Source organism: Meles meles, chromosome 7 (assembly GCF_922984935.1).
Source record: "Meles meles chromosome 7, mMelMel3.1 paternal haplotype, whole genome shotgun sequence".
Lineage (NCBI taxonomy): Eukaryota > Metazoa > Chordata > Mammalia > Carnivora > Mustelidae > Meles > Meles meles.
The window spans coordinates 8,966,349-8,988,042 of NC_060072.1; the positions used below are offsets into that span (position 1 = coordinate 8,966,349).

The following is a 21,694-nucleotide window of genomic DNA, read 5'->3' on the forward strand; positions in this document are numbered from 1 at the left end:
AGAGTGAGAGGGAAGCAGGCTCCCTTCAGAGCAGAGAGCCTGACGTGGGACTCGATCCCAGGACCCTGAGATCATGACCTGAGCCGAAGGCAGCGGCTTAACCCACTGAGCCACCCAGGCGCCCCAGAAAACCAGTATTTCTTTGAAAGGATTCTCATATTTCCCAAATTATTCTGACTCTGTTAAAGCCCGTTGAGGCTTTTACTGATTTCTGTCAAGGAAAGGCCATCATGTTATCACGTTTTGAAAACCACATCACAGCAGGGAAGGCTGGTCATCGCTGAGGGCAGAGACCTCCGCTGTGATATCCTCCTTATCCTAATCTGGGAACCATCTTCTGCAGCTAAGGGTCATTCTTCTGAGTCGTCCTCCCCCCCCCCCCCCCCCCACTCCCCACGGCAGATCCGAGTCCTTTGGATTCAGATTTTAATTTTTGAAGTCCTTTGGCAGGTAAGGTATGTGGCAAGTACTTTGGCTACTCCAGAGTGAAGGAAATAGGTGAATAATGATGACAAAAACAGAAAAGGCAAACGCAGGGCGGCGTGACTATTAAGTCAATAACGATGTGATCGGTCTTGTCAGCAGGGACTCCGCGCATGCTCTCTGCTGTCTGGTTGGTTCACAGTTCATTAGTCTTCTGGAAGCCTGGCAGGGAAGGGGTTACAGGTGAGGCAGCCTTCCAGGGGTAGTGAAGCTCTTGTGATTGGAAGCAGCTGCAGCCCCCAGGCCTCCTTAAAGCGAGAGGAGGGAGGTAGACCCCAGGTAGAATGGAACTCCTGCCCTGGACTTTCTCTCCGAACTGTGCCTCCTGGGGGGGGGGGGGAGAGTCTCCTCCAGCCTCCTCCCGATTGACCAATCCTTCTGCCCCATCGTGGAGGGAGGCAATCTGATTGGCTTGGTTATGGAGGGAGGGCGGTGCCTTTAGTGCTGTCTTGGCACCTCGGCTCTGGGACCCCTCAGCCTATGGAGGGGCGGCCCGTGGATCAGGTGCTCACTTCTGTCCAGTCGGAGACCCCGCAGCTGGACAAAGGCGGGACTTGTGGACAGCCATGGTGTGGGCGGAGCCAGCACTGTGATGGACAGGCCGGCACAGAGACCGGAACTCACCTGCGCTCCTCCTCCACCACCTGAGCTCCTGCTTTTCTGCTGGGGGGCGGTTCTCACACCCACCTCAGCCCTTCTTACCCAAGCCATCCCTTACCGATCTGCTCTTTCCTCAAATAATATCTGGATTTCTTCCATTTTCCCTATGTCCCTGGTGACCTTTCTGTCTGAACAACGGGCAGCCACCTCTTGGTTGCCATCTGACCCCAGGAGTGGTCTTTTTTGAACACATACCGGGATGGTCATCCCCCCGTCAGTGGGTTCTACGTCGCTCAGCAGGAACCAGACCTCCGATGGAACCTGGAGGCGCTGTGCGGTGGGACCCCGGAGTACCCTGTGGCCTGTCCCTCCTCCTCCTCTCCTGTGTGTTTGCCTCTCCTGCCTTCCGCCTCTCCCAGCTCTTCCTGGCCAGGGACCTCCGCGGTCCAGTTCCTCTCTCGAGATCGCTCAGCAGCCCATCCCCTTGCCGCTGAACACCTGCTCATCGCGGCGAAGGGTCATCCGCTCAGAGGGGTCTGTATCTGAGCCCAGGTCTAAACGGCATCTTCTGATGGTCTCTCGGCACTTGTCACAACTTATTTTTTTTTTGCATGTTGGTTTCGCGTCCATACCTCCTGCTGGAGGACTAGTCTGTGGGGACAGGGGCTGACTACCTTGCTCAGTGTTGACTCCTAGAGCCCAGCACCGTGTCTAGATACACGGCCCAGCTCAGGACCATCACCTTTAATTAGTGTCCTGCAAACCTACACGTAGGTCTGTATGGAGGCTTAGGTGCCTCTGGGGATTGAGAACGGGACCAGGATAGGGAATGGTGACAGGGGTGTGTACACACATGTAGGCCTGTGTGCCTGCACACATATATGTAAAGCTGGGGAGCACTGCCTTCAACGGTCATGACCTCACTTGTACTGAACAGTAAGAACAAATAAAGCAGGTGCCAATTCAGGGGGAAGAGGGAATGCGACCCCAAGCCCCACCCAGGAAGAACAAAAACGTCGGGACACGCGGCAGTCAGCTGGTGGATTTATCTTCACTTTATTACTATGTCACCAGAAGTCACCACCTTCACTTGGTTCACCACAAATGGACAGATGTCATAATGGAGGGTGTCACGGGGCCACTGGATTCACTCTTGAGATTTAACCAGGTGGTGGGGGAGTCCAGAGTGGGGGCCCAGGATGGGGACCGCCATTCACTGCACACACGCACACACAGAGATATATTGTGGAGCCTTATATTATACATCTTATATATAGAAAATATATATATTTATACTATACACAGGCAGTTACGCTGCAGGAGGGCCGGGACACCCAGACAAGGGCTGTGGGCACCAGGGGATGGGGAATGTCACATCAAGGGGCAGCGCTGGGACATGGCTGGACCAGGCCATCCTCCCACAAACTCTTGGGAGGGCTGCTCCCCCTTCCTGCTCCTTAGAAAATCAAAGGGGTCTTGGGCCAAGGTTAGGGGGCCCTCAAGTGGTAACAAGTGGGGGCTCTTGGTTACATGGGGAAGCCTGGGCCCCCCTGAGTCTTTGAACATCAAAAATCACAGGGGAGGTTGGAGTAGGGGAGAGGATGCCAAATCCGGGGGAATTAGACCCTCGACTGTCCCCCCAGGTACCAGACGCCATACCCAGGCAGACGGCCCATGACTGTGCAGGGTGAGTGTTAACTCAGAGGCAGGAGACCAAGGTCCTCAACTTCTCTGTGCATAACTTTGGACAAATGACTGTCTTCTTGGCCTACTCTACCTTCTCTAAGGGTCCTTGCAACTCTAAACTTGTGTGGAACCCAGTTTTCCTGGGCCTGTCTTGTGCATGGTGGGAGGAGGGAGCCCAAACCCGGCAAAGTCAGGCTGCAGGGGGCAGCCTTCTCCAAAGAAAGGGTTGGAAGCAAGGGAGAGGCCGAGGGAGGGGGAAAGAGGATACTGTTGGCCCACGAGCTCGGGTTCTAAGTTTGGGACCTCCTGGGTGCTGTCCTCAGTCAGTGGAAGAAGCAGAGGGTCCCTACCAACCCCCCAGAAGGGGAGTCAGGAGCCCTGGGTTCCAGCCGAATCCCGCCCTCTCCCCATTTCTCACCTGCACCACTGTTGGCCTCTGCCAACACCCAGCTTGATGGTGGGATCATGTCTAGGCTGTACCCCAGGTCGAGTGAAGAATGCAAAGTGAGAAGATTCTGTGCCCCTCCCTCGTGGCAGGGGTCCTGTAAACTTCCCCGGCCTGGGGTGGCAGGGACAGTCTAGAAGAAACACCCAGGGGATTGGCGAAGCTCAAGTGGTACCCGGCCCTCCAGCTCTGTATCACGAGCAGCTGGCTGGTGCTCAGGGAGAACGGGTGGGCAGCACCCTGGGGTCTCCTGGTGTCCATCAGCAGAGGAGGAGCTGTTTGGTGGGGTGCAGGTGTGGGGAAGGACCTCTCTCAACCTCCCGTGTGCGTACAGAACCTCACTTTGCCAGAAGCGCACCCACAACCACCCGTGCCCCATACCTGCTTCGCAACCTTGGTCTGGTACAGGCTCCGCTGCTCGGCCTGGTAAATGCCACCCCCCCCATCCCGTCCCCACTTGCGCCACTGGCGGGTTACCAGCGACAGCGTGCCTCCCTCAGATGTGGAAAACTGGAGTCTATGAAGACCAGCTGTTGCTTGGCTGTCTGGGGTTCTCTCCTGTCGCTGCTGCCCCTCCGGAGGACTTGAACAGGCTCGAGTTCAGATCCCTGCTCCACTGTTAACTCATTTACACTGAGCCTCAGCTTCCCTTTCTGTTGAGTGGGGACAACGATGCTACTTCTCAACCTAGGAAATTCCTTCTTCCCTCACCAAGGTGCTAACTGCTGCCCATCCTCCCGGCCCCTCCTAGGCACCCCCCCCCCCCAACCTTGGCAAGCGCTCAGATAGCACTCTACCCCCTGGTGGACCCTGGGTAGTGGTTGGCTTGGGACACGTCTCTGGCCGGCCAGCTAGCATGTTTTCTGAATCCCTGGCACGAGACAGCTGCTGAGTCAATGGGCAAGTGAGTGAGTATCACCTGCCTCTGAGGGTTCTCGTGGGGGCATGGGGTGCCGGTGGTGGGAACAGCCAGCATGGTGCCAGGCCACGATACCCTGGTCCTGCTCCTTGGGGCACTGGCCAGTGGACGCGGGACCCCATGCACCCCCACACCTCTCTCTCCTTTAAGGCCTCCCCATCCTTTAAGGTTCAGTGAAGAATCCCTTCCTCCTCCCAACCCTCCTTGTGCCTCTGGAGACACCTGCTACCGTCTCCGAGAGCCCACTGCCTCCCCCAGCCTACCACGCACCAGGGGCTCTCAGCGTTCATCTTGGGAGCGGTTTGTCCCATGGCAGCAGCTCGAAGGCTGGCCTTGAGGGTTCCACAGCCCCTGCCCCTCTCCCCTGACTTCCACAGGGAGACGGTCCTCTCATTGGGCCTTCTGGAAGGCCAGTGGAAGGGCTCTCCGTGTCCTTGGGTGTTCCAGCCCCTGAGGCCCTGGCTAACCCCGGCTGAGGGAACGATGACACAGTGTCCCAGATCACTTCTGTTTCCTGGGAGGTCACAAGGGCAGGGCAGGGAATCGGGGCACCTGCTGGGTGGCTGGGGCCAAGAAACCCAGGCGGCAAGCCCAGCTCTGCCACTCAGTCACTGTGACCTTGAGCCGGTCACTCCCCATTCTGGGCCTCCTCGTCCTCCCAGCCCTGGGCAGGGACAATGGTCAGTCCTTTGGGAGGCCACAAAGAAGGTGCTAGAGCTCCCCGTGGGGCACACACAGCATGGAACAGCATATGGGGAAACAAGCAAGTGAGGCGAGCCCCGTTGGCCCTCCCACCCTGACTGGAGGCTGGCGGAGGGGCCGGTGGGGATGTGGGGAGGGGGGCCTGGAGGCTGGGCTGTCCCACTGTGGGGAGCAGCAGGGCAGAGCAGGCCCTTGGCTTGCAGCAGAATCAGGGTTCTCTCACGGACTGAGGTCCCGAGGCCTCCCAGAGTGACAGGAATGCTGAGTGGTGGAGCCCCAGGGACGGGGAAGGCAGGGAAGACAGGAGACAGCAGGGGCTCTCCAAGGGTCAGGTGGCCTGCGCTTGGCCCCAACTCTATCACTGGCCGCCTGAGTGAACCTGGGCAAGGGACCTTGACCTCTGCAGGCCTCAGTGTTCTCAACCATAAAATGGAGACCGCCCCCATGCTCGTAGTAGGGCTGGGTGACGTGTCCCCACACACCCGAGAGCCAAACCTTCCTGGCATCATCCAGGTCTTTCACACCAATTCCCACCTCCGGGACCAGCGGGGCTCCTCGGCACGTCTTCCCCCTTCCCTGGACCACTGGTCTCTCACGACCTGTGTCAAGCCCATACCTGACACACAGTAGGCACGTAATGAACGCTCAGGGACACAACGCACGAGTGCAAACGCCCCCAGCCCCTGCCAGACAGCCTTGCACACACGTGGAGACGCACCCCCAACACCTTACCGCCCCATCCCACCCTGAGCTGCCCTGGACCACAGCGGAACAACGCAGAGGCTGCCAAGGCGCTGGGCAGGGCAGCCTGGGAGGGAGCCAGGGTCCGGGTGTGGGCAGGGGTGAAGGGGGGAGGGGCAGCTGGGACTGGGGCGGGGACAGGCAAGGGGCAGGTGGTCACGGCGGCTCAGTAGCCCTGGGACTGGTAGCCCTGGGGCTCGGTGTCAAAGGCGTTGGCCGGCTGCTGGTAGGTCCCGCCCATGCCGGCGGGGTCCGGCCCGGCGCTGGGCTCCACGTAGGGGGCGTAAGGCATGCTGGAGTCCTGGCTGGGGTCCATGTAGTCCTGGGAGAAGAGGGCCGAGTCGGCGCCAATCTGGTACCGCTGGAAGGCCAGCACGGCCTGGCCCGCCTGGTGACGGGCGCCGGCGAGGACGAGGACAGGAGGGAGGGGACGGTTAGGGGAGAGACAGACAAGAACAGTGGGTTAGTGGCAGTTAGTTGACACGACACACGCAATAGGGGTTAAATATCCTCAAAGCACCGAGGAGGAAACTAAGCTTGCCTGGGGGGTGGGGGAGTCTGTGCTGGCGGCCAGCCTTTAAGCCAGCCAGAGCCACACCGTCCATCTTCAGAAGTCACCCCTCCCATGTCCCAGAAGTCATGACGGTCGACCAAACATCCTCCGGGGGGGTAGTGTTAAAGTGGCCCAAAGGCCACAGCATCCTTCTCAAACCGTGTCCTCAGGCGTGTTATGTGGAATGGGGAAAACAGGTTCTCGGTGGGAGAGAGAACTGTTGGTATCTCCTAAAAGCCATCCTGTCTCTCTTGCAGCAAGGTGTAAGCATGTGACAAAGTTCTGGCCAGCACGTCACCCCAAGCCCTTTGTCCCACCCTTTGACCTGATGCCGGGAATGCAGATGTGGTAGCTGGAGCTCTGGCTGCCACATGGGACCGAGAGGTCCATGAGCCAAACTGGAAGGATGGAAGAGGCCTGGGTCACGAAAGTCCCCTGGAGCCACTAGGCCAGTCCTGCACTGTCTTCGCAGACTTGGGCTGCAATTTACAATTTCACTTGCTGCTGAACCTAATTCTAACTCAAACATTTGATCAAACAAATTTGGAAACAGAGTGAAATAAAATGTCAGAGCCACAGGACTTGTCAGAGCCTTGACTAATATATGCTGGCATCGCCCAAGGGGGAAACTATGGCAAGCAGCAGCATGTGCCAACCTTATCTGACCCACAAAGCCTTTTTCCCACAAGACCTCGTTGGGAACGACTTGTCTACAGCATATGTATATAGGTGGGAAATTCTTTTTCAGTAAAAACTACTGCATTGTTATTAAGGACAATGACATTGACCACAGCAAGCTAGGGAATAAATTTTAAAAAATTAGTTTTCAGGTTTACATTGAAAGCCTCCTCCAAAGATCTTTCTAGCAAGTAGTCTGTCTGTGATGGGAAGAGGCTAATGCTCTACAAACCCGCTTTTGGGCTGGGAGGACTAAGGCTTCGTTATGGGAGACCTCATGGCAGAGTTAGTGCGAGAAGCCGGACCTGAACACAGAGGTCCTCCTCTTCCCAGGCCAGGGCCCTCCCCAGCTCCGTCTTTTTCATCAGCCCCCTGACAAGGCCACAAACCAGTGAGGAACCCCAGAGGGCTATCTGGTGAGAGGCAGGGGCTGAAGTGTGCTTGGCATTTTATTCTAGAGAGTTCCAGAAGCCCAGTGACTGGGCACTGACTTTCGATTTGTGTCACAAGACAGGGAACCCTGCTGGACTTGGGTGCAAAGGGGAGGCTGGGAGTTGTGCACAGAGCCCAGGGACCTGGTGGTGTGCCTGGCCCCTTCTCCAGAGCGGGTACACTGTCTGCGGCCATCTGCACTTGTATGCCTCTAGTGTTAGGAAGCTCCTTCTCTTTGTGCTTTGCTCTGCGGGCCTGTTTGCTCTAATACCCCCTCAGCTCCTGCAGAGGGTGGAGAGATAAGTGGTTCCTGCCCAGGGAAGCTGGAGGCTACAAAGAACTGGAAGCCAGAGTCTTTTGGAAGAACAAGGACTCACCCCATGAGAACAGCTCCCAAAGCAGGGATTATGGAGGTGTCCCTGACTCCTGGGAGAGAATGAATGAATGAATGCATGGAAGAACAAAAGAGCCTACATTTATTGAGCATCTCTGTGCCAGGCCCTGTGTCAGCCTTTGTTTCATCCGCACAACAGCCCTGAGAGGTTGGTCCACTGGGTAGTGGACGGAGGCTCAGAGAGGTGCAGGGGTTTGCCCAGGGTCACACAGCATATGAAAGCAGAGCCAGGCAAGGCATCCTCTGACATCCTCGGGCAGGGTCCCCCCAGCCCCCTGCTCCTGAGCAGCCAGCCTCCCCGGGGAGTAACGTCAGCCTTCATGCTGCAGTGAGGGACAGGCTCTCACAGTGTCTGCAGTCGGCACCCTGGCAGACCGTGTATGAGCCACCTCCCACCCTCCGAGAGCCCCCAGCAGTCTATTTGGGGGAAACTGCAATTTGCTTGTGTTCCCCTCCCCAGCCTGTGGGCTCCTAATGCCAAGGACCCCGTCTGATTCATCACTAGGCACAAAATAGCTCAATAAATGTTTACTGAATGAACGGACAAATGAAACACAAAGGAGACAACAAGCGATGAAGTGGAGGGTGGGAACTGGCCTTGCCAGCCAGCCTTCCCCTGCCCTGAGGGCCCTGGTATCCTGGCCGCTCCCGGCAGCAGGCCACCCCCATGACCTTGCCACTGGCCATGACCTGGGGCGCCCCTTAGCCTCTGGAAGCCAGGCAGGCCTACGGCTGGGCTGAGGCGGGAAACAGTGTGCTGTATTCCTCCTGGAAGGTAAGGTCCTTGAATCTCCGCACGGCCAGGGCTGCGGTCAGGCTCTGCCGGGAGCAGGAGAGAGCAGGGGTGAGGCCAATGGGGATGAGCTGGGAAAGGCAGAAGTGCCAGCAGGGAGGCTGGCATCAGTGGGCCGGCGGGCTCCTGTCAGTCAGGCTCTTGGATCTGCCCCTAAAAGTCCTGCCGTCCAATCACCCATTCCTCCTCTGTGAACCAATCCCCATCGCAGGGCTCACTGTTCCAAACACCTCCCTGTAGGGCTGGCTGGGCCGGCTTGTCCCCACACACGGGGCACCTTCTCTGGTCTGAGATGCCTTGGGGTCATCTGATTCTTCCTGCCCAGCCCTGGGCATGGTGTGACCATGGAGCGTGCGGTGTGACACATGGAGGGCTGGTGTGACCACAGCTGGTCACAGCTGGGGAGCTGGGGCCCGAACCACAGGTGTTCTCCTCCAAACTCTAGCTCCTAATATTGCATGGGGGCTGGGGGTCCCTAGAGAAGATGGATATTCAAGGCCTCTCATAAGGAGCAGGAAGTCACTCCAGGACAAGCCCAGGAGGGTAGAGAGACAGGGAGGGCAGGCAACAGCACACTTTGCAGGAGGGCTGGGTGGCCCGTATCCAGCTCCAGGGGCTCCCTGCAGGAGGCTGGGCCCAGGACCAGTGGGAGGCATGGAGGGGAAGGGGCTGCACGCAGGGGAGGGGAACCCTTCGGATGGGGGCCTGGAGCCCACGTGACCCAGACATCTGCAGGAGGGAGACGACAGGAGAAGAAATACATCAAGGTGACCCGGAACCAGTGGGAAAGAGGGCCCGGCCTAGGTCTAGAGCTTGCCAAGGGGTGCTGTCTGGCCAGTTTGAACCAGAGACATGCTTTTTTTGACCCAAATAGTAGGTTCTTTCTTTTTTTTTTTTTTTTTAAACTTGAATTAATTTCTAACATATAAAGACCAGATTTCACACAGAAATTCAGATTTCTGGGGCGCCTGGGTGGCTCAGTGGGTTAAGCCGCTGCCTTCGGCTCAGGTCATGATCTCAGGGTTCTGGGATTGAGTCCCATATCGGGCTCTCTGCTCAGCGGGGAGCCTGCTTCCTTCTCGCTCTCTCTCTGCCTGCCTCTCTGCCTTGTTGTGATTTCTCTCTGTCAAATAAATAAATAAAATCTTTAAAAAAAAAAAAAAAGAAATTCAGATTTCTGTCTTCTCTGGAAAGTGGGAAGACCTGGCCTGCGTGAATCCCCATTCCTGCTTTGGAACACGGGCCGAGGGTGCCCTTTTGGAGGGCACGTACCTGCCACCGGCCCACTCAGAACTTCCCATGTGCTGCCTGTCCCGTGGGCATCTGAGTTTATGACAACTTCCCACCCCAAATCCAATCGCCTGATTTTACAGATGGGAAGACAGAGTCCTGGAAAATTCGAGGCAGCACCAAGATGTGGCCCAGGTCTCCGACGCCAAGGCCTGAGCTCCTTCCCTTAGGACTGCAAACCTTGTCTTTCCATCTAGGCTTCTGCTTGTGTTTGTAAAAGGTTATGGTAAACGCCCACGACCCAACTCCCAGAGCGGCTGGGAGGGCTTTCACGATCACCGGGGGTGCCCTGCACCAAAGCGAGGGTCTCCCGTCACTGGGGGGCTGTCCTCGCTGGTACTGGCAACAGCCTCCTTCCTCAGGAAGCAGCTCCATGCGGGCGTCAAGACAGACGCAGGCGGCTGTTTGGGCCCCAGGAAGCAGGAGTCCCTGGCTAAGCTTCGAGGCCGGCAGCCTGGGAGCCTGGCTGGGCGGGAGGGTACGTGCTGGGCGAGCGGTGTACTCACCCACGTGAAGATGGAGAAGAAGGAGAAGGTGATGGCGGCCCGGGCCGCATCTGTCCCTTCGTTCATCGGGTTGTCCTTCGGCTTGGACACCTGCCACTGGTTGGCCAGGAAGCAGAAGCCCACGAACCAGAGGAAGGCCCAGAAGGCTGGGGTGTTCACCGGGGCCAGGCAGGAGGGGCCGCGCGTGCGAGAGAGGGTGAGTGGGGAGGACCAGGGAGGGGTTCGGGAGCACATCTCCCACGCTCCCCCACCCCCAAAGGGAGAGGCGGGGGCAGGGGTGGGCAGAGAAGGGAGCACAGGGAAGGTGAGGTCAGAGCAGGGAGGTCGGTCGGACACGGAGTGGGACAGAGACCACAGAAAGGAGCCGGCCCCGTGGGGACAGTGCAGCCACGAGCAGAGCCGGGGAGAGCCAGGGAGAGCCAGGGGCGGTGAGGGGAGGGAAGGAGGGAGAGACAGAGAGAAAAGTCAGTCAGCCTGGGCGGGCATTTCTGTCACCTCAGCCACACACAGATTTCCCAGCTGAATCCGGCGTGGGGACCGCTGCCTGCCCTGCAGCAGTGGGGGAGGGGCAGTGATCTGAACTCCCACCGCCACCGCCCCCCTCCCACCCCGCACCAACCACTGCCCCCACTGTGGCCTAACAGGGCAGAGAGAGGAGAAGGAGGAGGAGGAGGCGGCGGCTGGACAAGACAAGGGGGGCAGCTTGGCTGGCCGGATCTGAGCACTGACTTCTCCCGTACCTGGAGCCTCACAAAGCCGGAGGTTTGGGCGGGCCCTCTCGAGGAGAGGCCTGGGGAGTTCAGCAGTGGGAACTTTGTGGCAGTGAGATCTCCTGCAGGTTCTCAGAGTCTACCCAGGGAGAACCAGAGCTGCTCTGATGAAGCGTGTGTGTGCCAAAGGGTTGGGCCCATAGGCACTGCTGGGGAACCCCTGGGGCTCCGTGGAATACAGTTTGAGAACTACTAATTTCATTCTAGCTTACAGCCAGTCAGACTCATCCTGAGAGTCCCAGGCTGGGTAATGGGGGAGGTCACAGCCAGAGACCTGAGACCACAGCCAAAGTCTCACTGCCCCTCAACTAAAGCACCCAGCGATCAGGCTCTCAGAACTCGTGGGGACAGTGGTAGGGTCACCTCTGCCAAAGGCTGTTTCAGGAGGGCAGGGGCATCAAGTCATGTCGGACCCCGACCCTCCCTAGGCACGGACTGTATACCAGGCTGTCAGGCTTGCCTGACTTCTCACGAGGCTCTACCAAGGGAGAGGGCACAGAAGAGGCCTCTGAAGGGCGGAAAGCCGTGTCCCCTCCCTGCTGTTGCAGTGTCTCCTGCCCAGCCCCAGTCCCACCACTCCCTGTTGCCAGCCAGGTGACCCCAAGTCTGTCCCCTCACCTGCCGCGCGCGGGGGGGGGGCGCCCTCCACAGGCTCTGTTGTGCTGGGGGCTGCCCACGGGGCCGGGGGACTCACCTGAGACCCCGATGTCGGACAGGACAGCCTTCTTGCGGTCCTTCACGCTGCTGATCTGCGGGAAGTACACGTCCAAGGCCAGGTAGAGCAGGCAGGTGAGGAAGGCGAGCACGCCCACAGCCACGCCATAGCTGCAGGCGCTGGGGTTGCGGTTGTAGATGCAGAACTTCTCACCCCCTGAGTTGTTGTTGAGGTAGCCCTCGTTCACGATGGAGCCGAACACCACGATGGAGAACACCTGCGGGGCGGGGGAGGGGCCGGGCCGGGTGTGAGACCCAGGCCCGCCCGATGCAGCACCAGGCCTGGAGGAGGGGAGGCTACTGCCCTTGGCCTGCTGCCTGCCCGCACCCCGGCGAGCCCTCTTCACCCCAAACAGCCACAAGGCTGCTGTGAAGCAGGCATTTCAGAAGGGAGGTCCAGAGACAGAGGGCAACTTGCTCCCGGTCACATGGCGCAGGAGGAAGACAATCACTTCTTTCCTCAGCCTCGGACTCTAAGGAGCCTCTGACCACAGATCTGGCAGTACCATCCCACCAGCCAGGTCCTGAGAGGTCTTCCTGGGCCCTGACACCAAGAATCCTCTGGAGCTGGACCTGGCCTCCTAGAACGAGGGGTCTTATGTCCTGGGAGGTGGGCCTGCCAAGCCCCGACGTTAGGCTGACTCCCCTAGATGTTGGCACATGCCCAGCCCCATCTCTGATCATGACCTGAGTCGAAGGCAGATGCTTAACCGACTGAGCTACCCAGGTGCCCCTAACCTTCTGACTCTTGGTTTTGGCTCAGGTCATGATTTCGGGGTTCTGCAGGGAGTCTGCAGGGGTTCTTTCCCTCTGTCCCTCCCATCGCTCGTTCTCTCTCTCTCAAATAAATATATTAATTAAAAAAAAAAGTAACACCAGTCACAATCCCGCCAATTACAGGGCAATCTGTACTCCCCCAAGTGCAGTGCACGTGGTACCTCCTTGAACCCAGCAGCCCTCTGTGAGGGGTCTACGCGGGATAGACAGCCAGCCAAGATGGCCGCCCGCCGTCCCACCCCCTCCCCTCCAGCCCCAACTCCCGGTATTCACAGCCTTACGCAACCTCCTTCCCCTGAGTGCGGGCTGGGCCTTGTGATTCACTTCGAACCCACAGAATATTGCAAAAAGGGAGAGATAAGATCTCTGTGAGGAGATTACAAAGACTTTGGCTTCCACCTTGCTTGCCCTCTCCTGCCACTCCCTACTTGCTAGCTCTAATGAAGAAGCTGCCATGTTTTGAGCCGCCCTGTGGAGAGGCCTATGTGGCATGGAAGCGAAGAAGGCCTCCAGCCAACAGTCAACAGGGACCGGAGCCCCTCAGCCCACAAGGAATCGAGTCCTCAGCTGGCACTGTGTGAGTGAGCTTGAAAATGGAATCACCCTCGGCCTTCAGACAAGACCACAGCCCTGGCTGACCCCACGTGGTAACCCATGAGGGATCGCGAGGCACTGGCCTCTGGCTAAGCGGATTCCTGACATCAGAAACTAGGAAATGACTAGGAAATGAAACTAAGGAACTAAGCAAATAAAACCAGGGAATGAAACTAGGAAATGCCTTTGGCTCAGGTCATGATCACAGGGTCCTGGGATCTAGCCCTGCAGGGGGTCCCTGCTCGGTGAGAAGCCTGCTTCTCCCTCTCCCACTCCCCCTGCTTGTGTTCCCTCTTCCGCGGTCTCTCTGTCAAATAAATAAATAAAATCTTAAAAAAGAGAAGTTCATGCATGTTCTTCCTGCCTCTCACCTCAGAGCCTCAGGTGTGTGGCCTTCAGTGAGCCTGAGGCAGAGGCCAAAAGGATTTTTACTGCCCGTTTTCCACTTCTTTGTGTTTTCCAATTTTTCTAAAAGAAGAAACTGTAATTTCAGGCATATTTTCATCCTCAGCTAATACTTAGGATGGGCAGTAACTCCGTGGCAGGTGTGGGAAAAAATATGAGAAGCATTATTATTATTTTTTTTTAAAGATTTTTTTTAAAGATTTTTAAATTTATTTGGCAGAGATCTCAAGTAGGCAGAGAGGCAGGCAGAGAGGCAGGCAGAGAGAGAGGAGGAAGCAGGCTCCCTGCTGAGCAGAGAGCCCGATGTGGGGATCGATCCCAGGACCCTGGAATCACCACCTGAGCCGAAGGCAGAGGCTTTAACCCACTGAGCCACCCAGGCGCCCCGCATTATTATTTTTTTAATCTCATCTTCCTGAGATGTCTATACTTTTTTCTTTTTTTAAGATTTAATTTATTTATGTGAGAGAGAGAGAGTGAGCAAGAGAGAGCACACATGAGCAGGGGCATAGGGAGATCCCAATCCCAGCTAAGCAGGGAGCCCGATGTGGGACTCGATCCCAGGACCTTGGGATCATGACCTGAGCCGAAGGCAGATGTTTAACGACTGAACCACGCAGGGAGCATCTGTGTAGTACTAATGTATATAAAACAAAGAAACCTACATTTAATGGGAGGAATGATTCAGAAGTTTTTCCTAAAGGAGGGCACGACCAAGAGTGTGGAGACCACTGGTGCCTGGCACGTGTGTTAAGAAAAATTTGAAACCAAATGTCTGTCGATGGATGAATGGAGAAACAGATGTGGCACCTCCACATAACGGAATGTTTTCAGTCATTAAACACACAAATGAACAACAAAACAGTTCTGACTTGGCCATAACTGGATGAACCTTAAAAAAAAAAAAGAGGTGCAGGAAGTCAAACACAGAAGATCAATGTTATGTAATTTCGTTTATGTCCTGTATCCTCAACAGGCAAAACAGAGACAAGAAGCAGACCAGAGGTGACCAGAGAGGGGAGAGCGGGGAGTGATTACTGAATGAGCATGGGATGTTTTTCATAGGGACAAAAGGTTCTGAAACTAGACAAAGGTGATTTTTGCACAACATAAAGGCCACTGAACTACGTGCTTTAAAATGGTTTATTGTGTGCTATGTGGATTTTTCTGCAGTTAAAAAAAAAAAAAGAAAGGAAGACGAGACTGTGGAGCTGTGCTCTGGTTGAACCACGAGCACACAGGTGGGCCGTGGTGGCTCATGAGCCACACAACTGACAGTTCAGACTCGAGCGCGTACACACAGCCAAGGTCCAGCCCCGTGCAGGCATGCCACACATTCTGCGTCCTTAGGATCACCCTGCCAGGCACAGACGGCAATTGGTGCTTCTCCCAATTAGCGGCGGAGGAAAACTCAAACAGCAGGTGGGACCGTTGTCAGCAGAATGGGTTGAACCTGAACCCAAGTGTCTCAATTCTCAGACCTGCGCTCTTCCCCCCCCCCCCCCGCCCCCAACCAGGCTGACTCTCAGCCTTAGAAGGTGGGCCCTGAGGGACGGGTAGTCTTTCCAGACACCTGAGGGGCCCACGGTGTGACTGAGTGCCACGTCTGACGCTCGAGGGCCCAGGAGGGGAGACGCAGGAAGTCTGGACTTCACAGGAATTGTCTAAGGGACTCCTGGTCTACCGACAGTCTGGGCAACAAGCAAGGCAGACGCTGGACGCCGGGAGATGAAGGCAGGCTCTCACGGCTGGTTTCCAGAGCTGTGCACAGCACCATTTCGGGACTGCCATTCACACAGCCCCTCGGACTTGTGCGTCAAGGTAAGTCCAGGGTTCCTACCAGGAACCTGCCAGGTCAGGAATCTGAGGCCCAGCTCCGGATGTCACCCACTGTCTCCAATCCAGCAGAATGGAAAAGCCTCTTGATTCAAGGGTGCCCCAGACACTGAGGAGTCCCACAGAGCTGCTGTGGCTTATGCTATGTGGCCTCAGGTAATGACAACCTCTCTGAGCCTCAGATCCGTCCTCTGCAAAACCTAAGCCTCCCTTCAGGGCTAATGGGAGAACTACAAGCAAGCACCCGGAGCAGAGCAGTGCCCAAGAGGGGCTTGGCAAGGATTCACTCCCTTCTCCAGAGGCCCTAGGAAAGAAGGAAGAGCACCAGCACTTCCTGATAGGCTCCACCAGGGGTGGGGACAAGGGTGGACTCCCGGCCAAAAGCAGGTCAGGAGGAGGTGGGAGGGGAAGCAGGCAGACGGAAGCTGGGGCTTTGGGGACAGGAGAGGAGGAACCATTAAGACAGGGCCCTCTTGGGGGAGAGAAGCAGGGAGTCCCTGGAGAGGCCAGGAGGCATGTGCTGGAGACAGCGTGTCCCCAACAGGGTAAGGAACAAGATCGCAACATCCTCCAGGGAACCGGCGGGGCCCAAGGGCAGCGCAGAGAGAGGAGGCTCTGTGCCAGCTCTGGTCCTCCTCTCTAGCCCACAGCTCCGGCAGGCAGGGCTCTCTGTGCTCAGGCCCTCCTCGCAGCTCAAAGTCACCTTGGGCAAGTGACTTGCCTTCTCTGCGCCTCAGTCCCCTCATCCGTAAAGCAATGGCGCATTGCGAAGGAAGGGATGAGGTCGTGCACGTGTCGTGGGGGCGGCGTCCCCAAACACCAGCCTGATGCTGAACAGCTGGACAGAGACCGAGGCATCGCAGGCCTAAGTGATGGTAGGAGGAGGCAGCAACGGCCAGGAAGGAGCCGAGCTGCGATTTTGGGGCACAGACGAGAAGCAGCCAGCCAGGCCAAGACGAGGGGTAGTGGGGAAGCGTGTTTCAGGCAGAGCAGGAAGGGCAGAGGCCAAAGGTGGGAAGAAGTGACCGAGGAGTGGGGCTGCACACGTGCACGGGACGGGGAGAGAGGGAGCGCAGGCGCGGTTCCCGGGTTGGGGGTGACAAGGCCAGAAGGACCACAGTGGGACATGGTGAGACGTCACAGCGGGGTGACCAGACCTGTGGGTCACCATCCCCACCCTGTAGCACGAAGGGCCCTAAAGCTGTTCCCCACCGCCTTCCAGACATGATCCAACCTTCCAGGGCTGGTGGTCAGGGCCCTGGGGACTCACCTCCCTCTACGATTCACCAGCCAGTGCCTCCCCACCTTCCCACGCCCCGCTCCCCTTCCCCATACCATTTCCTCTCTGGACCTGGCTGCTGCCTGCACTGAAGAGTGCAGGGCTAGGGTGAAAGCTGGGAGACCGCTGGGGGCTAAGGGGCGCCCTGGACTGGCACCAGCAGGGGGTGGTGGGATGGGGTGGGTGCCTAATGTATGTGGAAGGTAAAGCCACCAGCATCTGCTGACAGGTGTGCCCTGGGGGATGGGAGGAAGAGCAAAGGGCAGCGGGTTGGGGCAGGGGTGTGGCTTGATGACCAGTGGGGACACAGGTGTGCACGCCACATCCCCTGCAGGCCGCAGAGCTGGGCTAGGGGCAGGGAGCCTCACCCAGACCCGGCGGAGAGTCCACACGTGGAAAGGTGTTGCCAAGGATACACAACTGCTCCCTTGTGGCCGCCGAACTCCCTCAAGGACCCTGCAAGCCCGGGGTTAACTTCTCCATTTAGCCTCCATCCTCCTGCCCCAGTGGGAGGGAGCCCCACTACGAGCGGAGCAGAGCCGGGATGGGCCTCAGGTTTCTGCCCCCAGCACTTCCATCCCACTGGGAGGAAGGGGGGCCTCCCTCAGGAACTGCCAGGTGACTAGCATGCATCCTCCTACCTGCCTGGGACCTCGGCTGCTGGGGGCAGCTGCAGACTAAAACCCGAGTCTCTCGGAGCCCCATGCCAGGCTCTGCGTCAGGTCAGGCGGCCTCTAGGGGACTTGCTAAGGCCGGATCTGCAGCGAGAGTACACAGAGCGGCCACCAGCGGCCCGGAAATTAAACCAGAATGAAATTCTACGCTGCTGTGGCTGAACTCTTCCTGACAAGCGGATCCGCTGACGGGACGGGACTCAGGTCCATGGTGGCAGAACCAGTGCCTCAGAAACAGGACAAGGTGGCCTGGTGGGGCGGGGGGGGGGGGGGGAGGTGTCCCACAAAGGCCACTGGTCATGGTGAGGCTCAGGAAATAAACCACCCCTTTGCTTTGAACTAAAGAAAATGCTATAAAAAGAAAATGTTGGTTTTTTTTTTTTAAAGGCACCAATGTAAATGGGCCGAGGCTGTTTTGTTGCTGTCTTTATAATCCAATCCTGGGTCTTTTTAAAAATGGATTTAAAAAAAATGGATTCCAGATGGCAGTTGGAACAGAGGTAGGTTGAACTCAGAAAAACAAACCAGGGGTACCTCAGAATTTCAGGATCTTGGGGTACTGGATTCAGAGGCACAGAAATGGAGACCCCAGTTGGGCCAGGCCACTCCACCCCTCACGCCAGCCTCATCTCTTCCCCTCCCCCACTTGGCTCCGCCATCCCAGAGGGCCAGGGCTGGCATAGTCACAGCTGTCTGATAAGTTTGCACCTGCTGTTCCCACTCCCTGAACACCCTTCCCCACCTTTTTCTTTTTTTTTTTTTTTTAAGATTTTATTTATTTATTTGACAGAGAGAGAGACAGCGAGAGAGGGAACACAAGCAGGGGGAATGGAAGAGGGAGAAACAGGCTTCCCGCTGAGCAAGGAGCCCAATGCAGGGCTGGATCCCAGGACCCTGGGATCATGGACCTGAGTTGAAGGCAGTCGCTTAGCCACTAAGCCAACCAGGTGTCCCCTTTCCCCACCTTTTTCATCTTCAAATAGGATCAAACTCCTTCTCACCCTTCAAAACTCTCCTCCACCCCGACCCTTCACACACTCCTGTTGGGAACTCATTTCTGGATCTGTCTCCCCCAGGAGACCCTGAGCTAACCCCACAGCTTCTGCAGGGGCTCCGCATCGACTGGGAAGTCCTGAAAAAATCACATCACTTAATCCTCACCAAAACCTCGAAGGAAGGGCGCCTTGGTGGCTCAGTGGGTTAAAGCCTCTGCCTTCGGCTCAGGTCATGATCCCAGGGTCCTGGAATCAAGCCCCACATTGGGCTTTCTGCTCAGCGGGGAGCCTGCTTCCTCCTCTCTCTCTCTCTGCCTGCATCTCTGCCTACTTGTGGTCTCTGTCAAATAAATAAATAAAATCTTAAAAAAAAAAAAAAAAAGATTCTCTCTCTCCTTCTCCCTTTGCCCCTCCTTCTCTCTCTCTTTTTAATAGAAATAAAATAAAATATTTTTAAAACCTTGAAAGAAAATACAAACCTAAAAACATCTCCACAAAGCAGGCTCATTGAGCCCATTTCACAGATAAGAAAGCTGAGGCTCCGATACACCTGGACTCTAGCTGGCGGCCCATATGGGCTGGCCCACAGCGGCTAAGCAGGGTGCCAGCTCCCAGCCCAGGCCTGCCCCTCTTTCGCCCCATTCCAGAATGTAAGCCAAATCTCTACCTTCAGCTGCCGCCCCAGCAGTGAATTCCAGATCCCAAACTCTAGGACAAGCATGAGTTCCAGGAGGGACACCTGCCCTCAGAGCCGTGTCACCACCCCACAGGGCAAGAGCAGCAGGACCATTTTACTCCACATCTGTGCCCAGAGCAGGCAGGCTGCGTCTGGGCCCCTGCTGGGCATCGGGCTGAGCCGGCTCCAGGGAGAGCAGGGCCAAGCCAGCCTGAGGGGCAGAGGTCGCTGCTGTTTACTGGGAACTCCCCAGAGGGTGGCCTTAACCATCTTTAGGCACTTGCTGGGTTCCCCCCAGCGGCCCCGAGAAACTGTAGAGAGAGGAGCTCCTGGGTCCTGCCAGCTCTGAATGGCACTACCCGTCTCACCCTCTCCTGGGACATCTTCCCAGGTAGCCTTCTGCTCCACGGTCTCTGCTGCCCACCCCAACGTTGCCTGGCCCAGGACAGCCACCTCTCCGGCCTCCTCGCCTCCGCCGGTGGGAGCTCCCCCACCTCAACTCTTCCTAGTCCCTCCCAAGGCTGAGGACTGCCTCCCCAGGCAGGTTCTGTGGTCCCCCTACTTGGGCTGCTGGTTCACATCTGATCTCTCCAGCTCCAGTGACCTCCAGTGACCTCCAGCGCCCCTCATCCCTCCACACATTGGCTCCCACTCAGGAGCTCAAACCCCAAACTGGGCTCATCCTCAAAGCCCATCCCATGTGGCACCGGGCCTACTGCTTCCTCCTGCCCCCCAGTAACTCAAATCACCCCATGTCCCCCGTGCCAGCCCAGGCCACGACCACCTCCTGCCAGGCGATGACAGGAGCTTCCCAGGCTCTCTGTGTCGGCTCCAGCTCCCTCCCCTTTGCAGCAGCTGGAAAGAGCCCTTCAGAACTGTCACGGCCCTGCTCTGTCCTGCTCACCCCCACCGCGAATCCCTCCCCCACTGCAACCCAGGTCTCCTGCCTTCCTCACAGTCTCCTTTCTCGCCACTGTCCTCTAGCTCTCCCCCAAGCTCATTCCTGCCTCAGGGCCTTTGCACTTGGCTGTTCCCTCTGCCTGGAATACCCAGAGTTCCCCAGAGCTCCCAGGCTGGCTCCTGCTGCTTCCTTCTCAACATCCAAACCTCAGAGAAACCCTCCAGACCTGACTCCCAGATCTACTCTATTCTCTGATACTCCACCTTGTTTCCTCGATAACATCATTATACACAAATGTCCTTCGTTATTGGTTCATTTGTGGGTGAACATCTCCCTCCTGGGACCCAGAGGGAGGGTCAGGAAAAGCTTAGAGGGGAGAGAACAGCAAATCTGAGATAGGCAGGAGCACAGGCAGCATGGGAGTCAGAAGGGAGCATTCCCTCCTCAGCACCTCTAGTTTGGGCCTCTGCTTGCATACCTCTGAACATGGGGAGCTCACTCTCTAGTAAGGGGGGCTCCTGCGTCCTCTCCCTTACCCTGAGCTGAACCTGCCTTCCTGTCAGTGTCCATATCAAAGTCCCTGCTCCTGCCCCGGGGCCGCAGGGAAAGGTTGCGAGGAAAAAAGGAGCTGTGCTTTTGAGGGATGAGTCAGGCTGCCAAACACCACCCCCCCCCCCCCGCCCCGTTTCATGGGAGTGGGGCCCTGCCTCCCATGGGGTCATATGAGGAAAATGGCTGAAGCCAATGTGGGAGCACATGACAGGCACCAGGCGGCCACTCTGCTTCCCAGAGAGCCTCGTGTTGAGCCGCAGGGCTGAGGCAGAGTCAGGTCGGGGCGCTCCTGGGGTCCCTTCTCTCCTCCCCTGCCGGGGCACCCTGTTCCGAAGCCTTGGATGTGACCTGCAGGGGATTAGGCTGTAATCTTCCGCAAGCAGTCCCTCACATTCTCAGTGGTGGGGGTGGGGGTGGGGAGGGGGCTCTATGGGGCAGGGGCCTGAGCTTGTGGACCCTTGTCCCCAAGGCACTGAGAGCTTCAGCCTCCTGTGGCTGTGCAACCAAGGGGGTAGGGGGGCGGGGCAGGAGGATCCCCCGCCCCCTCCCCACCAACAACCTTCTACAGACCACGTCCTTCCTTACCCAGGTCCTGCCCCCTCAGAACTTTCTGAGGTCAGGAGGGGGAGCGATGGCACCCCTGGAAAAGCACTGTGAAGGCCAACCAAGCATCAGGGGCCCTTCCTAGACAGGACTGTGCTCTGCCCCAGCGGCCCCTGGAGGCAGGCACGGCTCTCCCCATTTTGCAGATGGGGAAACCAAGACTCTCTGCGGTCTCTCCGCTGGTTAAAAGAGCAGGGATAACCTCGCAGGTCTATGAGCTCTTCCTCACCTCGGTGCCTGCCTCTGCCCTGCCAGTTCCTACAAGCCTGACATGGTCCAGTTTCTTTCCCTCTGGGGAAATTCCAGGTCTTCAGAGAGGTAATCTGGTCCCAGGCCCTGCCTCACTTTCTTGAGAAGCAGAAAGACACAAAGGGGGAAATGCCTTCTGCTTTCAGAGTTCTTACAGCTGTTCACATAGAGCACAAAGGAAGCAGGGAGGAGATAGCAAACTTGTGTGTGTGGGGGGCAAATCCTGAAAGGCTTCAAGGAAGAGGCGATATCTGAGCTGGGCCTTGAAGGCCGAGTGGGAGACCCTGAATAAGGACAGAGGGTGGAGAGAGGAAGGTAGAGCAGCGCAGTTCCCCACCTCGTTTAGCCTTTACAAGACGCCACGCACCATCAAGCACCAGGGACACAACAGTGACATAAAACACAGCCTCCCCCCAACCCAGCTTACACCTCTGCGGGCGGCAGTCT

The 21,694-nt window shown here is 57.3% G+C and overlaps 2 protein-coding genes across 3 annotated transcripts in view; both read right to left on the minus strand.

Annotated features, from left to right (window-relative positions):
* The window catches only part of LOC123946299, a 22,736-nt gene extending 18,546 nt beyond the window's left edge, over positions 1-4,190 (minus strand). The window contains 3 exon segments of the mRNA XM_046011774.1: positions 3,188-3,347; positions 3,596-3,679; positions 4,134-4,190. Coding sequence (XP_045867730.1) covers positions 3,188-3,347; positions 3,596-3,679; positions 4,134-4,190 — 301 coding nt within the window.
* Positions 2,124-21,694, minus strand: part of SYNGR1 (synaptogyrin 1) — a 26,776-nt gene continuing 7,205 nt past the window's right edge. Inside the window, exons 2-4 of one of the 2 annotated variants that reach the window (XM_046013195.1) lie at positions 11,687-11,924; positions 10,223-10,368; positions 2,124-5,964 (exon numbers count right to left, since the gene is read on the minus strand). In XM_046013195.1, coding sequence (XP_045869151.1) covers positions 5,743-5,964; positions 10,223-10,368; positions 11,687-11,924 — 606 coding nt within the window. In that variant the 3' untranslated portion in view covers positions 2,124-5,742. Of the gene's footprint in view, positions 5,965-5,996; positions 8,453-10,222; positions 10,369-11,686; positions 11,925-21,694 lie in introns of those variants that run through there. The other variant, XM_046013196.1, reaches the window with a different exon arrangement.